General features: G+C 57.7%; 1 protein-coding gene across 2 annotated transcripts in view; it reads right to left on the minus strand.

Moving 5' to 3' along the window:
• Positions 1-12,738, minus strand: part of BIK (BCL2 interacting killer) — a 26,683-nt gene extending 13,945 nt beyond the window's left edge. For both annotated transcript variants that reach the window (XM_045083748.1, XM_004771292.3), the window contains exons 1-2: positions 12,670-12,738; positions 57-197 (exon numbers count right to left, since the gene is read on the minus strand). In XM_045083748.1, coding sequence (XP_044939683.1) covers positions 57-190 — 134 coding nt within the window. In that variant the 5' untranslated portion in view covers positions 191-197; positions 12,670-12,738. The remainder of the gene's footprint in view (positions 1-56; positions 198-12,669) is intronic.
• Positions 12,739-13,140: the final 402 nt, after the last annotated feature.

Below are 13,140 nucleotides of genomic sequence, written 5' to 3' on the forward strand. Positions count from 1 at the left end.
GGTCACTGGCCAGAAATGGGAGTGGGTGGGGCCCACGGAGTGTTGATGGGACCTACCTGTTAGGGGAGGGCCCTGGACCATAGTGCTCCACGAGATTAGTCATGCCGGGGACGTTCAGCACTTCCGGGCCATGCTCCTGCAGAAAGGTGCTCAGAAAGAGGTTCCTGGAGAGGGGTCCTGTGTGGGACATTTCTTCTCTGGGGGAGAAGAAAGACAGAAAAGACAGAGACTGAACACCTGCCTAGCATGCCTTGCAGCTGGTGGTGGGCATGTAACCGGTGTTCTGGGCAATGGGGTCTCAGAGTCCGACGTAGGGGTTTTAGCCAGGGCAGCTCCTCTCCCTGCTTGCTGCCTTCAGTACAGGAGGGAAGGCTGGAGCTGCAGCAGCCACTTTGTGACACCAAGGTGCTGAACATTAAGAATAACTAAGACGCCAAGAAAGCAGAGGAGAGAGGGACGGAGCATGGCTCTCTGATGGCCTTCTGGAACACTTGTATTTTTGCGAGTCACGGCCACCCTCGCTGTGTAGGAAAAGTAACACCCAACTCAGTGAGTTTCCAGTTCCTTGCAGCCAAAGGCTCTCCTATTACAACCATGGATTCCCACGTAGGAATTGTTCCCATCATCCTGAGATAGCAGGGTAGGAGCGTCTGTGACCGAGGCCACCGCAACTTAGCCCACACCATGCCAAACAGACTTAGAGCTAGAATATAATGGCGAATATGGAACCCACAGACCTGAGCTCAAATCCCAGCTGTTACTTAGCACCTGTGTGATGCTGAGGGACCTCTGCACATCAACCCACTGTCTTAAAAATTTTGTAATTCTTCACATTAGCCTGAGTGGACAGGACCCTCTCATTATCTTGTTGGATCCCTAACCTTCAAGATAGGTATTCATTAAGATGAGACCCGGAAAAGTTCACGATGAAGCCAAGAAGGGCCAGAGCCAAGTCCCCCTGCTCCCCAGGCCAGGGTGGACAGTGTTCACGTTTGGCAGGACAAGCACAGGTGCCCGCTGGGGACGCGGGGTGTAGGCGAGAGTGTGCACACGACGTGCTTTCCCCATTCAAGGGTGGTGACTGGAGACACAGAGCCAGGGCACAAGCTCATGGGGGCGCAGAGGTCAGTGTGGAGCCTCCGGGTATCTCGGAACAAGACAGGAGAGTCAACAGAGGATCCAAAACGTGATCAAGAGAGATGGACACGCGGCGATGTCATCGAGGGCACAGACAGGTACCTGAGGGCTCTTTGAGAAACGGTACAGAAGAACACCACTGCTCCGGAGAGAGTATGTGCCCAGAATTTGTCTCAAGAGAAATCAGACATGTAAACACAGCCACGACAGCCACGAAAGGCCTGACATACGCCACCCGCACCTGTGAGGACAGCACCTTCCCCTGCAGGCTCCTGGTGGTGGCGGGGGTCTCACCACCTGCTGAGGGCAGCGCCTGCGGGCAGGGTTGAAAAGCGTGCAGGCCTGAGACCCGGCAACGAAGCCCCCTCCAAAACCAACAGACCAGCATGAACCAGAACCCCACGGGGAGGATCGGGTGACATTTCTAAAAACCCTCGATGCCGCTAGCAACTTGACTGCAGCACAGGTACTGCTGGGAGCGCGTAACCCTTCTACCTCCGGTCCACATGGCTAGGCAGCAGTTAAAAGCTAGGACCCCAGCCCTAGGGACCCACCTCCAGCCACCCCCTAGGCGCTGACACCCTACCCAGCTGTCAGACTTCAGTTTTGCTTGTTTAAAAACAGAAAAGGAGGGCACCTGGGTGGCTCAGTCGTTAAGTGTTTGCCTTCGGCTCAGGTCATGATCTCAGGGTCCTGGGATCAAGCCCCGCATCGGGGTCCCTGCTCCACGGGAAGCCTGCTTCTCCCTCTCCCACTCCCCCTGCTTCTGTTCCCTCTCTCGCTGTGTCTCTCACTGTCAAATAAATAAAATATTGAAACATAATAAGGGGCGTCTGGGTGGCTCAGTTGTTAAGCATCTGCCTTAGGCTTGGGTCATGATCCCAGAATTCTGGGATCCAGCCCCACATCGGGCTCCCTGCTGAGCGGGAGGCCTGCTTCTCCCTCTCCCTCTGCTGCTCCCCTGTTACCTCTCTTGCTGTCTCTGTCAAATAAGAAAATAAAAATTAAAATAATAATAATAATAATAAAATAATAAAAATAGAAAAGGGAGCCTCCACACAGGACAGTCCGGGGTCAGGGCAGCGGCACCAGCACAAACGGCGACAAGCGGACTTCAGTCAGATGAGGTCTCAGCAAGTTAGAGGAAGCCGCTCGAAGAAGAAAAGACGGAGAACATTCAAGCCGCCAGAGAACATGTGATCAGTTTGATGAGGCAGAAGAGGGATTTCTAGCAGACCTGCAATGAGCCTTTATGTAGAAAACACAGAATCACCTTTTGTACTTTCTTAGTAAGATTTTATCTATTTATTTGAGAGAGAGAGCAGGTGCATGTGCACTAGCCGGGGGGAGGGGAAGAGGGAGAAGCAGGCTCCCCGCTGAGCAGGGAGCCCCTGTGGGACTGGATCCCAGGACCTGAGCCAAAAGCAGACGCTTAACAGTCTAAGCCACCCAGGAGTCCTGAGAATCACTTTTTGGAACCACCAGGAGATTCAAGGTTACCAGATACCAGATGGACATATAAAAATCAGTAACCACAAGGCGACCAGAAAATGCGGTAGCACACAGACTATGCAGGTACAGAGGCCCTTAGTCAGGAAAGAAATGCGATTTAAAAAAAAAAAAAAAAAAAAAGGGCGCCTGGGTGGCTCAGTGGATTAAGCCACTGCCTTCGGCTCAGGTCATGATCTCAGGGTCCTGGGATCGAGTCCTGCATCGGGCTCTCTGCTTGGCAGGGAGCCTGCTTCCCTTCCTTTCTCTCTGCCTGCCTCTCTGCATACTTGTGATCTCTATCAAATAAAATCTTTTTAAAAAAATGCTTTAAAACTTACGGAGAAAAACATAAAACTCTACTGAAGGATTTAAAGGGTGTAATGGAGCCAGACAGAAACTGACACTGCACAGGGAGTGCAGGCTGGGGGTCTGGGTGCCCTTGAGCTCCAAGGGTAGCATTTAAGGATTGGGGACAGAGCTCCCACCTGTTGCTCCCAGGCCCTAGGGGGCTTGATAACTATGCAAATGGCAATTTCCCAGGAAAAGCAGTCCCAGCCCTCCTCTGCATGCGCCCCCTGAGCCCCCCCGCCCCCACCCTCCACACCAGCCCCAGGCTCTGGGCCTGGACATGGCCTCTGCGCCTCCCCTTGACCTACGGTCTAAACATCCCTCCGCCTCCAGCAGAGACAGTCCCAGAATCCCTGGACACCAAGTGGGAATGGGGCCCGAGACCCGTGTCTGACAAGCCCTGGGGCTGGGTGAGCGGTGGGGTGGTGCCTCCCCCAACCACAGCCGGGGACGTCCTGCCTGGGTTGACCTTCTAACCCAACCACTCACTTGAGCTGCAGTGGGAACCTTGGGCGAGGCCTCCAGTTTCGTCCGTTAAATGGGAAAAATAATCCCACACTAATGGGGTTCATTTTTCTGGTAAGAACCAGCATCAATCACCTGTTCTGACCCTGGCTGAGGTTTTTGCACCCACCTCATTGGGTCCTAATCCAAGCCCTGAGTAAGGTTCTCACAAAGGTCTGACCAGCCCGGCCTGGGCTGGCCTTGGGGCTCAAGGTCTGAGTGGGAGAAATCAGAGTGTGGCCACAGAGCTGGCGGCAAGGTCCCTGCAGCCGGCCCACCACGCCAGGGCAGGCCAGCCCCGGTCTCTACCTGTCCAGCTCTACTGCGGCTGCCCCGTCTCCGGTCTCCAGTCCCCGCTGGACCCTCTCCAATCTGACCTGGTCATTGCTCCACTCGGGGGTCGTGTCATGCTGCTATCAGGGCCCTTTTCCCCTGGCCACTTCCCCAGCCCCAACCACCCGCCCTCTCCCCCGCTCCTACCGCACCCCAGGCACCCCAGGCGCCCAAGGCCTGCCATCCTGTCCCCTTAGTCCACGCCCTCTCATTGGTTACCAAGAAACTCAGCCCTGGCCCTGCCTTCCTAGCTCACCTGGGCCAGGCTGGGGCTCCCCCTCCCATCTCTAACCAACCCCACCGTGGGGCGCTCTTTCTCCCTCTGTGGTAGCTTAGAGCACGGACACTCTCTGTGCCCCCCGCTTCTTCCCTTCCACGTGAGGACACTAGGAACGCACGTCCCCAGGAGCTGGGAGCACGACGTGATGGAACCTGTCTCAGCGCCCCCACACCCCGGAAGGCAACGAACCAGGAGCTGCCACAGGAGCTGCCACTGTTACTCGGCTCCGGCCCCCAGCCCACACCACAGAGCATGTTTGTCAAATGACCCAACACCGCCCAGCACCGAGAAAGCTGCTGGCCCGGGAGCCCGCACTGCTTTTAAGCATTTTTTCCCCCCCAGCAGATTTGCAAAGAAGCAGTTTCAGACCATTTCGGGTGAAAGAAGGTGCACCTAGCCACCTGTCCCCACCCCGGCTGCAGCCCATGCGGGCACCTGCTGACACACTGTGGAGAGAGCCCACGGGGGCGCCTAGGTGGCTCAGTCGGTTAAGTGTCTGCCGAGGGCCTGGGATCAAGCCTCAGTCAGGCTCCCGGACTCTCAAATAAGTAAAATCTTAAAAAAAAAAAAAAGCCATCAGGACCACGCTCTTACCCACAGAGCTCAGGATGCCCACCCCACCTCTGGGCAGAAGAAAGTCGCCCGCACAGCCACAGGGACACCTGTGGGGCTGGGAGGTGGAGAGAGAGGGCAGGCTCCCAACCTCCGGGGTGCACTTTCCCATGACGTATGACCTCCCCCACATAGAACAGCGTGGGGACAGGTGCACGCTCTGTCTCCCCCAGCCCAGCCTGTGTGTCCCTGCATGCTGGCGGCCAAGCAGGAGCAGCTGGGGACACCGGGGGGCTCCAGCAATAGCACCTGGTCCCCAAAGTCCTGGGTGCCAGGCCAGCGGCTGCTGGGTGGACCCAGCTGAGACCTAGCCACCAGATGTTTCCACGGAAGCTTCCCACCCACACCTGCCCCCCCACCAGCCCTGCCGCTGTGGGGGACGGGGATGGTGCACTGGTTTAGGGAGCACCCGGTGTCGCAGCATGGGTGTACTCGAGCAGCAAAGCCCAGACCTCAGCAAGACAGATCCAGGCTCCATTCCCAGCTCTGAGGTGCCACCTGGACCAGTCAACAGATTCTGAGCCTAGCTCAGAGAGGGGTCTCCAGCCTGAAAATAGCACAGCCTCCCAAGAGCTAAGAGGATTAAGAGAAATGGATGCTGCCTACTTCCTGCCACCCAGCAGGGGCTCCAAGGCTGGCTAAGGCATCAACAAGCGCAGGGTGGGAGACAGGAGCCCCTGAAGTCCCAAGTGCACCTATCCGTGACTTCTAGGGTGCATCCTGCATGTCCCGCTGGAGGTACCCGGTGGCCATGAAATCATGAGCAGGGGGTCTGTAGGCATTCCCATGCGGGGACCTGGAAGTCACGTGGCTCTGTGCACACGGCAAGGAACAGTCTGCAATCCTGCGGCCATGTGTGAATATAAAGGACTAACAGACACACACCTCCATCTGCAGAGGTCATCTCCTGAAGTGTCAGGAGGTTAAGAGAGAAGGGGTCTCTCTGGGACACACTTGGGAAGGGGCCTGAATTTGAAATTCTGTGCTCTTGGGTTCTTGAGCTTTTACTACCGTGCATGTGCTTGGTTCGTGGATTCCAGAAATACAGCAAGGGGCACATGGGCGGCCCAGCTGGTTGGGCGTCTGCCTTCGGTTCAGGTCGTGATCCCAGGGGCCTCAGATTGAGCCCCACATCAGGCTCCCTACTCGGCAGGACACCTGCTCTCTCTCTCCCACTCCCCCTGCTTGTGTTCCCTCTCTTGCTGTGTCTGTCAAATAAATAAATACATCTTAAAGCTAGCTGAAGTTGCAATAAAGAAGTTTCTTTAAAAAAAAAAAAAAAGATTTACTTTAGAGAGAGATGTGGGACCAGGGGGAGGGACAGAGGGAGAGGCAGAGAATATCAAGCTGACTCCAGGCTGTGCAGGGAGTCCGAGGGTGGGGGCTCAATCCCAGGACCCTGAGATCATCTGAGCTGAAACCATAAGGCAGATGCTTAACCAACTGAGCCACTCAGGCACCTCTGGAAAAGGTCTGTCTTAAAGGTCTATTTCAGGAATCAAGCCACCACCCCCCCCAGCCTGTCCCCACCTGGTGGGGAAGTCCCACCTCCACCTCCACCATCAGGAACCCCAGAGGCCTGAAAGTGCTCCTCCCAGGTAGGCAGGGCTGACTGCCCTGGTGATAGAGAAGCAACTGGGGGAAAAGACAGACAGGGAGTGACAAGGAGGGAGAGAGAAGGTGTTTCAGGTAAAAAGTTGGAAACTCACCTGTGCTGGGGTGTGGGGGCTGCTCAGTGATTCCGGAAGTGTCATCTTGGAATGGGCCCACAGTGCCACAGCCCCTCAATCCTGCCTCCTCACCAGCACTGTGCCCACCCCGCCCCCGCCCCGTACCCCAGTGCAGGGGCTGGCCTGAGTCACTCGGAACCCAGGTGCTGCAGGCAGAGCCATCCACAGGATGGGTGGGCTAGGCCCGCCCCTATGGCCTTGGGCAAGGACTGTCCTCTCCCAGCTGCAGGGGTCTGCTCCTGGTCACCCCAAGACCTTATTTGCATCGCTCTGCCTACCCTCCCCCAGAAGTAGTCCCACTTCACAGATGGGGACCCAGGATGGGGGAGAATGGAAATTCAGAGCCTCCTGACCATGCAATCACGCTCCCCACCCCGGGGCTCCAAAAATACCCCGCCCAGCAGTGTGGGCTGACAGCAGAATGAAAAGGAAGCCCCCCCACCCCCAGCAAAAAAGAGGCGCCTGGGTGGCTCAGTTGGTTAAGCGTCTGCCTTTGGCTCAGGTTGTGATCCCAGGGTTCTGGAGTCCTAGGATCAACCCCGATGTTGAGCTCCCCACTTGGCAGGGAGACTGCGTCTCTCTCTCCCTCTGTGTGTGCTCTCTCAAATAAAATTAAAAAGTAAATTGGAAAAAAAAAAAAAAAAGGTGTAGGGAGGCCGCCTTGACAATCCCCAAAAAAGTCTTGCTCTGAGGCCTGAAATGCCAAATAGTTTCCACTGAATCCGATAGTGAAGGACCGAACACACTGCGGCCCTGTACATCGGGCTTGGCCAGGACCAGATGGTTTGTCACGTTTCCCGTCAGCATCCCGCCTTCTGGGCACGGGAGCGGAGAGGCTGGCCCAGAGGTGAAAGGGAAGCCCCTTTTCACACACCCATGAAACGGGCCTTCAGCTCCAGGGAGGCGTGATCTGGGTCGTGCACCCAGTTTGGGTCTGTTTGGCGGGAGATGCTCTGGCCGGATTCGGCAGCAGGTCCCCAGGGCCCCACGCCGGGCCTGGCTCAGTGCACTCAGGTCCCCCTTAGTGGAAATGAGGCAAACCAGCACCCTCTCGTCCTCCCCGAATCCACATTTGGGACAGCTTGGCCACAAGTGGGTCTGCAACAGGCTGAAGTCCTGGTTGGCTGCTGAGCAACAGGAGCAGAGGAGCCGCCACCGGGATGCCACTTATGCAAATGTCCAGGGCTCACCACTTCTGATCGTTACTTAGAGGGGGACCCCCGCGTCCTAGTCCAGCGTGGCCATTCGGCTCTGGACAAGTTCCCTGGCCCCTCTAAACCCCCTCATTCTTGGTCTGCAAAACAAACATTAGGGAGATTTTTTCGGTCCCTTCCTGCTCATATCTGTAAAGATCCCCACAACCGGAGAAGGCAGAACGGAGGAAGAATTCTCGGCGACAGGGGATTCTGAAGGAGGCTTTACACCAGTTTCCCATGGCCTGGAGGTTTGTGTCCACTCCCAAATTCTTAAAGCCCAGAAAGACGGTATCAGGAGGCGGGGACTTTGAGAGGGATTAGACCTTGAGGGCTCTCCTAATGGGATTAGTGATCTTCTGAGTGAGAGGCCCAGGAGAGCTCCCTTCAGGTCCCCAGTCCCCCCCCACTCAAGGATCCAGAAGTCGGCGGCACCCTGACCGTGGATTTCCAGCATCCAGAACTGTGAGACATGACTTTGTGGTTTACAAGCCTCCCGGTCGGTGGTGGTGTAATGCACAGCTCCAACGACATGAACAACCGAAAACAGGGATGGAGGGAACATGACGACAACCCAGGGGTTCCCAGTTGACACCCGAAAGGGGACCCAAGTGGGCCCGTCTGCTTTTCCACCACCAGCAGAGAGGACAGCGGCCAAGATACTACTTGGGCCTGCAGTTTGTAAGTTTGAGAAGCATGTGTTTAGAAGAAGTTTTGCGGGCATCTGGCTGGCTCAGTCGGTAGAGCATCTAACTCCTGATCCTGGGGTTGTGAGTTTGAGCCCCAAGTTGGGCACAAAGATTACTTTAAAAAAAAGATCATTAGGGGCGCCTGGGTGGCTTAGTAGGTTAAGCCTCTGCCTTCCACGCAGGTCATGATCCCAGGGTTCTGGGATGGAGCCCCACCTCCGGCTCTCTGCTCAGCAGGGAGCCAGCTTCCTCCTCTCTCTCTCTCTGCCTGCCTCTCTGCCTACTTGTGATCTCTGTCAAATAAATAAAATCTTTTAAAAAAATCATTAAAAAATAAAATAAAATAAAACAATAAAGTTCTTAAGCATTTAAAATAAAATTTTGTGCCTTGCTAGGCCCAAGCTCTGAGGAGCCAAGAGAGAGAGATGCAGCCCTCGGGGTCCTTTATTCCAGAATTTTGAGTCTCCCCCCGCCTCTTTCTTAAAGATTTTATTTCACAGAGTGAGCACAAGCAAGGGGTGCCGGAGGAGGAGAAGCAGACTCCCCACTGAACAGGGAGCCTGACCGAGGGCTCCATCCCATGACCCCAGCCTCACGACCTGAGCTGAAGGCAGACACCTGACCGACTGAGCCCCCCAGGCACCCCTGTGCAGAGCAGCTTCAATGACTCACTGAATCCTGACACCCCCTCCAGTCAGCAGCTCTGGGGGCTCCCACTTCCTCCCTAGGACAAAGTCCTTAGTCCCCCCCTGGACTTGTCCTGGCCCTTTTGAACCCTCAACTTGATTCTACTGGCGCCCCTCTGCTTCCCCCAGGCTGCTACAGGGGGGCTGGCACAGGCCTGGCCCCAAACCCACCTCCTCCCCGCCCAGAATCCATTGTTCCTCATCTGCATGGTCCCAGCACCTTCAGTAAACAAACCTGGATTGGGCACTTGGCCCATTCTAGTCTCATTAAATGTTTACCTGTCTGTCTGCCCCAGGTCAGAGCAGAGACCTAGTGCATGGGACAGTCCGGGGCGGGAGGGGCAGACAGTAGAGTGGAAAACAGAACAAGGGAGCTACAGGGACAGTCAAGTCCTGGCTCAGAGCACCTGCCAGCAGGAAGTGTTGCTGTGAGGAGGAGGCAGAGGCTGAGGTGGGGGAATACAGTACACAGCAGGCGCTCACTAGGTACACAGCAGGCGCTCACTAATGCACCACTAGGACTATGAGCCGGGAGCTCAGGAGACCCACATACTATGCTGACCACCTCAGTGAGAGCCGGGATTTTCCTATTGTGTCATCGTCTGCACACAGGAAAATGGGCAGCTTCTGTCCTCACCTTGATCTAGCTTCTTCTAAGCTCCAAGCCACAGACACACAAATGCCAACACGCGGGGGTGGGGGGGTGGGGGGGGCAGGGGCAAGAGTGTTCAGTTCTAAATGTCTGTATCCCAGTGATGCTCCCCCAGCCCCAGCCCCCAGGCGGGGGCTGCTCCCGGGCACTCCCTCTCAGTCTGGGTGATCGGCTATCTTCTCCCTCCTCCAGAAAAACAGGTTTACCATGCAGGGCCCGCCAAGGCCCTGAGGGTGTTTCGTATTGTCACACCCTAATATTGACACTAGGGAAATCAGCTGTCCTCCCTGGGCCCGCCTCAGCCTGCTCTGTTGACCACCAGCCCTGGCCTCCCCGTGGGGAGGTGCCAAAGAGGAACTGGAGGCCATGACCTTGCTTGCTTACGCTCTGTCTTTCGTCCAGAGCCTGGCCCCGGCAGGACAAAGAGACTAGGGAGCGGCTCCACGTGTCCACTCCCGGCCCACGGCAGGCTTCCCGGTGGCTGCCGACAACAAAACCCGAGCGGGCCTGGGACTTCCTTGAAACCTCTTGGAATTGTTCTGAGCAGAGAGAAAAAAACAGCCGGACTCTCGTGGGATCCACTATGTTCGAGGCAGGGGAAGCAAGAAGCCATTAATTGTCTACAAACTTCATAGGTTCACTAAAAACAGGATGCTTTCCAGGGAGAGGGGAAAAACCTCCCAGGCCAGCTTCAAAACTCAACCAGCGGATGGAGCCGGGCCCCAAGCACCCGCTTCTGCATGTCAGCCCAGCAGAACAGAACAAATGGGCTCGTGTTGCTCTCTGGTTTCTCTTCAGCTCAGAGACTCCAGCTTTCATACCTACCAACCCCCTAATACAACTTCAGATACAACCTGCATACGGCCCTCCGTCCAGCATCAGTGTGCCCAGGCCGTGCCATGGTGGGGATACTCCACTGAGTGGGACACTTGGTCCTCCTGTTCTCATGGAGCTGCAAGCTAGAGTCACGCTAAGGGACTTGCACAAGTAGGTAATTTCAATCTGTCTCTAGCGTCCGGAAACGGTCCAGTAAGGTCCTTGCACAGAGGAACCAGTAGGAAGAGAGGAAGGGCTGCACCTTTAGATGAGGTAGTCAGGGAAGACTTCTCAGAGGAGGCAAGCACGTAAATGGAGACAGGGAAAAAGGACACCCAGGGGGACGCTGCTAAGTGTATAACTCCATCCCACAAAGGGCCTCACAGGACCCCTGGTGCTTGGGGAAATATCCTTGCTGACAGTGTTCCCACAAAAAAAAAAAAAAAAAAAAAAAATCCCCTGGCAGCCATCTTAGAAGGTTGATTAAATAGGTAAATAGGTCCCCCCCACCTCCCGGGAGGGCTCTGAGGCACAGACTGAAAGCCAGTCTCACCAGATGCTCTAGACACTTTAAACCAAAAACAAGCACAAATAAACATATACAACGTTAACACTGGTAAAGCTGAAGGAACCACAGCTAAAGCCATCATTGACAGCCCCGTGACCTTGAGTTTAGAAGTGTAGGAAATCCCCAAATCCTGAAGCAGGAAGGGAAGGGTGGAGGACAGCCGGAGCTCTGGACAGGAGCAGCACCAAGAGCCAGGTGTGAAGGCCCAGCCGGCTGCAGCCTCAGACTGCTTAGGGAACTAAGTGTAAAGCCATACATAACCATAACCACCTAAAATGTGCCACTCGGATTATTTACCCCAAAGGCATGCCCAAGGTAATCAGAAATACGGTTAAAGGTTAAAGTGTTCGCTCTCAAACACGATCAGGCACCAACACTTGGGTGGGAAACCGCACGGACCCATTCTGCAGAAGGGACAAACTGAGGCTCAGAGGTGGAGTAGTCCGTCGAAGACAGCACAGCTGGGAGGTGGCTGCGTGGGTTTTGTTGGGGCTCCCAGAAAAACGGCTCTGCCTGCCTTTGCTGCCGCCTGGAACGAAGTCTCAGTTTCTCCACCTGCGAAATGAGGCCTCCGGCTTCGGAGCAGCACAGAGCTCAACGGGCGGCCCGCCCTCCTCCTCCCGCGGGGACGACAACGCCGATAACGCGCCCTTCCCGGGGAGCCCGAGCGAAGCTTCAGGGAGACCAGCCGGCCGAGGGCCGGGCCAGCGCGGGTGCTCGGGGGAAAATGTGGCAGCGGCAGCGGCAACAACAGCGTCCCGCCCCCCGGAGCGGCTCAGGCCGGCGAACATTACAGTAACGATTAACGGTTTACAAAGCGGTTTCGCGCCCAGGCCTCGGAGCGAGAGCGTGCGGAGCCCCGCGCTCCCCCGGGTCGCTTCGGGCGCGCGCGGGGCTGGCGGCTGGACCCCGCCCGGTCACCGCACGGAACGCCCGCGGCCACCGCAGCGCCGAGCGCGCGCGGGCCGCTCCGGTTTGCAAAGCGAGGCCGGACGTGCCCGCGGGGCGCACCTGTGCCGGGCGAGGGCAGGTGCGGGGCGGCGGCCGCGCCCCGCTCCGCGCGCAGTTCCTGTTCCGGACAAAGGCGCTCTCCGGCCCTCCGCAGGTGCGCGGCGACTCGGGGCCCCCAGGGTCCCCGCGGGGACCAGCGCCCGACGCCATCTTCCCGGCCTCGGGGGACACCCGGCTGAGCGGCCGCGACCCGTGGCTGGCGCTCCCTTGCCCCGGCTCTGCCCGCACGGCCTCCCCGCTGCAGCCCTCCCGAAGGCGTGGGAGTGGGACCCCGGGAGGCCGCGCCGAGGGGCCGTGCGGAGCGACGCGGCATCCGGGGGCCGCCCCATTGCGCGGTCGCGGAGACTGAGGCCCGCGGGGGCCGCGGCTGCTGCCATCCCCGGCGGGGGCCTGCAGACCTCGCCGGGGAGACGGGCGTTTCGGAGCCGGGGTCCCGAAAGGTCGCCCGAAAGGGACACACCCAACAGGTGCCCCGGGCGGAAAATCCTGGGCACCGGTCCCCAAGCTTCCAGCCGCTCGGCACCCAGGGCAGCACCCTGAGCGCCCACCTGCCGGAAGCGGGCCGGGTGCAGGGGCGCAGGGCAGCGGGGTGAGGGTCGCGGCAGGGGCTCGGACTCACCTCGCGTTGGAGGTGGCGGCGGGCGCGTTGGCCGGAGGGCTCGGGCCGGGAGGCGAACTGTCTGCGCCGGCAGCAGGCGCGCGAGCTTATAAACCGCCGGCCCCGGGCCCGCCCCGCCCCCGGCCCGCCCCGCCCCCGGGGCAGCCACTGCGGTTCCCGCTCCCGCCCCACGGCTCGGGATCCCGGCCCGGCTCTTCGGTGGCAAGTGCAGTGCCAGCCGTCTGCGCTCCGCGGTGCACAAGGCCCGCGCCTAGTGGACGCACCCGCTGGCCGAATCCGGGTGTATGATCCAGGGTCTTGACACGGATTGTCCCCTGCGCCCTCCAAGGGGCTCTGAGAGCTCGGTGCTTTTTTCCAAGCCCCTTTTACCGATAAGAAAACTGAGCGTGGGAGAGACCGAACGGCAGCGGGAATCCCCCTCTCGAAGAATGATGCTTTTTCTGCGCCAGCCATTTGGGGAGTTAGGTTTTG

Source organism: Mustela putorius, unplaced genomic scaffold, assembly GCF_011764305.1.
Source record: "Mustela putorius furo isolate JIRA1106 unplaced genomic scaffold, ASM1176430v1.1 tig00000738_pilon_pilon_pilon, whole genome shotgun sequence".
Taxonomy (NCBI): Eukaryota; Metazoa; Chordata; class Mammalia; order Carnivora; family Mustelidae; genus Mustela; species Mustela putorius.